General features: G+C 40.5%; 1 protein-coding gene across 1 annotated transcript; it reads right to left on the bottom strand.

Annotated features, from left to right (window-relative positions):
- Nucleotides 1-215: 215 nt before the first annotated feature.
- Nucleotides 216-2,157, bottom strand: GADD45G (growth arrest and DNA damage inducible gamma). Its single transcript, XM_073632943.1, has 4 exons — nucleotides 1,959-2,157; nucleotides 1,492-1,593; nucleotides 1,134-1,347; nucleotides 216-1,020 (listed from the first exon to the last, which is right to left on the bottom strand). The coding sequence occupies exons 1-4, from the start codon at nucleotides 2,009-2,011 to the stop codon at nucleotides 910-912; spliced, it is 480 nt and encodes a 159-aa protein (XP_073489044.1). The 5' UTR covers nucleotides 2,012-2,157; the 3' UTR covers nucleotides 216-909.
- Nucleotides 2,158-3,422: the final 1,265 nt, after the last annotated feature.

Below are 3,422 nucleotides of genomic sequence, written 5' to 3' on the forward strand. Positions count from 1 at the left end.
TTATCTTGAGGAGCAAGCACCTTCTGTGCTAAGAAAAAAGGGACAATACAGTCTGTTCACAAAGGGGACTGGCACAGAACAAAGCTGGCACTACTTTAGGATAAAAAAAATAAAATAAAAAAGGCATGCGGGTTCATTTAGGCTGACCGTTATAGTGTGCATTTTATGTCACATATACCAACTCTATATAAAATAGTGCAAACTGACAACCAAAGTAAGTTTCAATTTGTTTATTAAATATAAAGAATTATCTAAATGAACATTACTGTAATCGATGGAATTAAAGTAATCACTTTATGATAGTGCTATATAGCCATGCACTGGTATGACGAAAGTCTATGTAATATAAAGTTCATAGTTCATTGGTGTTTCAGGTCTCTGCCTCACAGACAGAATCATTAATAGAAAAATGCAGTGGATAAGCTTGATATACATTGCTGTTGATTAGCTTTATAAGTCCAAAGTTTTTTTCTGTTTTTTTTTATATAGTATCCAGTCCAAACATTTCCAAAAATCCACTTAAGTTCATCTTAGCAAGGTGTTTCCCAACTGTCATGTTCTTCCTTGTACCATCTTAGCCAAAAGATACATTTCCACTTTGCAAAAGTCCTTCCAGGCTTGCAAAACATGCAACATACTCCAGCTCCACGGTATGACTGCCCCTTCAGTGCTATTAATGTAGGAGGCTTTGCACTGGTCTGAACCTTCCCTTCTGCAGATCAGTCCACGTCAAGTTTCCTCCTTACTCTTTTGCTCCACAAGAGCCAACATCTTGCCGGTCTCAGCCACAGTTTCCGACCTCAACCGGCGTAATCCACAGACTCGGGGGAATGCAGCCGGTCCAACCAGGCGCACAACACCGTGATAAGAATGCAAAAACGATTTTCACCATCTAATGCATGAGTCAGTTCACTCGGGAAGGGTAATAGTTGGAACCCAGTCGTTAACATTACGGCTTTCTTCGCAAAATAGACCAAGTTTTTCCAGAGCAGGGTCTTTCCAAGCATCCTCACTGGGGTTCTGAGAAAAGAAAAGGAACAGAACATGAGTAAACTGCTTAGAAGCAGAAAGTTGAGACATAGCCAAAGGCACAGTGCCAAGTCAGGAGAGAAGAGCTGAAACACAACACTTACCGTAATAAGGATGCAATGCAGATCTTTTGGTTCTCCAGACTCATCGTTGCTGCCCAAGATTTCAGCCAGCTTTTCGGTGTCATTTAGACGTACGATGTTGATGTCATTTTCACAGCAGAAAGCTTGGATAAGGGTGAAGTGGATCTGCAGGGCAATGTCGCCCTCGTCAAACTCATCAGCAGCCAGAATGCAGAAAGTGACATTGTCTGGATCTCTGTAGAAGAAAAAGGAACATGCACGTTAGTTCTGCAGTTGGAAAAAAAAAAAACACAAGTGGGTCTGTGTGTGGGCAATGTGTTACGTGTGTGCATGAGTAATAGGTGTGCGTGGGATCTATGCAAGGGAGTTGGATACTTACACATTCATTACTTTGGCAGACTCGTAGACTCCAACGGTCAGACACTCCTGTCTCTGGGCGGAGATGAGCAGCTCGTGAAGAGCCTTGCCAGCGTTGTGCATTCTGAACAAGACAAAAATAAATGCACTTAATACCAGAATCCAAGCATCATCACAATCAATAATACACAATGTACTGTACTGAACGCTAACAGTGTGATCTATATTGAAAGCTCCTTATAAGGCTGTAGCTGTATCTGCACCATACACTGGATGCTGTCACTTCAAAAGGCTACACATGGTCTATACAACATCTGATCACTAGCATGTTTTATACAAATCTATATTTATTTGATCAAAAGCTGCCCTCCCAGCCAATGCTTCTCTATTTCAGTGCAATAATCCCAATAATACTATAACATGTACCCTACATCTCCCCAATAGATAACTAGCACTCAGCAATAGACCAGAAATAAGCACGATAATTACCTTTCAGTGTTTTCTACAACGGTTTCCTGTCCGTGAACCTCTTCCAGAGTCATGATGCTTGAATGCTTCACAAAGGAATAGCCAAGAGGCAGCAAAAAAAAAATCCAAAGGTTTGCCAAAGGCAAGCTGTTATATCCAAAGAGGGTTTGTAAGATCAGAGAATCCCAAGCAGTGAGTGAAGAACACAGGCAGCAGCTCAGGCTTATATTTAGTGACCGGAGTAGGCGTGGTTTGTAGCACTCCTTCTCTCTCATTGGCTGGCGGGGGAAACATTGTAATGCAAATCCTGATCAGAACGCTCTGGCTCGTGCCAGAAGGCCACATGGGGGAGGGGGGGGGGGGCTTGTAGCAGAGCAGAGTGTGTCTGTGGTGGGTGCAGGGGTTTTTTTTTTTTTTTACAATGACTCAAAATCTAATGTCTTTGTGATGCTGTTACCGGGCAGACTGGAGCCTGCGGGTTTTAGATTTTACAAGAACACAGGGGTTACCTCAAAAGAAACCCTGAACTTTATATGGGTGCCCAATGTGGGTGTTAAAAACTTTTCTTTCTTCTCACCTTTTAGCTGAGCATGATGATCACTGCTGTGAAAGTATGAGACCAAAGTTGAACATATGAGATCTGCATTAATTAACATTAGGAGTAAATGCATAATATATATATATATATATATATATATATATATATATATATATATATATATATATATATATATATATATATATATATATATATATATATATATATATATATTTATACAGATTTTATATAGCGCCAACAGTTTGTGCAGCGCTTTACAGCATGAGGGCAGACATTACAGTTACATTACAATCTGGTACAAGAGGAATCATATATATATTATATAATATATATATAAAGGCAATTTTTTTTAACCCTCGATTTTTCCTGGCTTCCAGTGTCACCGAGACAAAATCATCGTTGACTTGTCATCAGAGCAAGACTGACAAATCCTCCAATGAGGACATTTGTTCCTATGACAGTGTCAATGCACGTATTTGGGCACACGCCGCATGAATTCAGCGTATTTCCGCCCCTAAGAGTGCCAGGTGTTGGCATGGAGCTGCAACGAGTACAGATCAATGATGCCGCGGCCGTACACCTGTACCCGCACACATCTGTGGGGACACGTGCACAGAGATGCAAGCAGTTTGCATCCAGGACCACTTGGGGACTCCCAATCGTAGAAATATGCTGATTTTTTGATTTTTGCAGTGTACCCCCACAAATGCATCTGAGTGCATGATCCCTAAGATGAGAATTTTCTTATAGAGGTTTATTATTGCGTCTCCAGGAAAGGGAAATCTTCCTAGCAGAACACATACAGCAAAAAAAAAAAAAAATGACTTGATTATCATTTTAACCCTTTCCTGCTCTCTCTATAAAAAAAGGGTTTTACATACATTTTAGAGAATAAAGATCTGGCTGTGATGATGCATTTGGGAATA

This window comes from Aquarana catesbeiana, linkage group LG01 (genome assembly GCF_042186555.1).
Source record: "Aquarana catesbeiana isolate 2022-GZ linkage group LG01, ASM4218655v1, whole genome shotgun sequence".
Lineage (NCBI taxonomy): Eukaryota > Metazoa > Chordata > Amphibia > Anura > Ranidae > Aquarana > Aquarana catesbeiana.

Excerpts from the sequence above, each read along its gene's own strand:
- GADD45G (XM_073632943.1), bottom strand. The coding sequence starts at position 2,011 with ATGACTCTGGAAGAGGTTCACGGACAGGAAACCGTTGTAGAAAACACT. Across the intron at positions 1,594-1,958 it reads GTTGTAGAAAACACTGAAAG|AATGCACAACGCTGGCAAGG; the intron begins GTAATTATCGTG and ends TGTCTTGTTCAG. Across the intron at positions 1,348-1,491 it reads TCTGCCAAAGTAATGAATGT|AGATCCAGACAATGTCACTT; the intron begins GTAAGTATCCAA and ends TTTCTTCTACAG.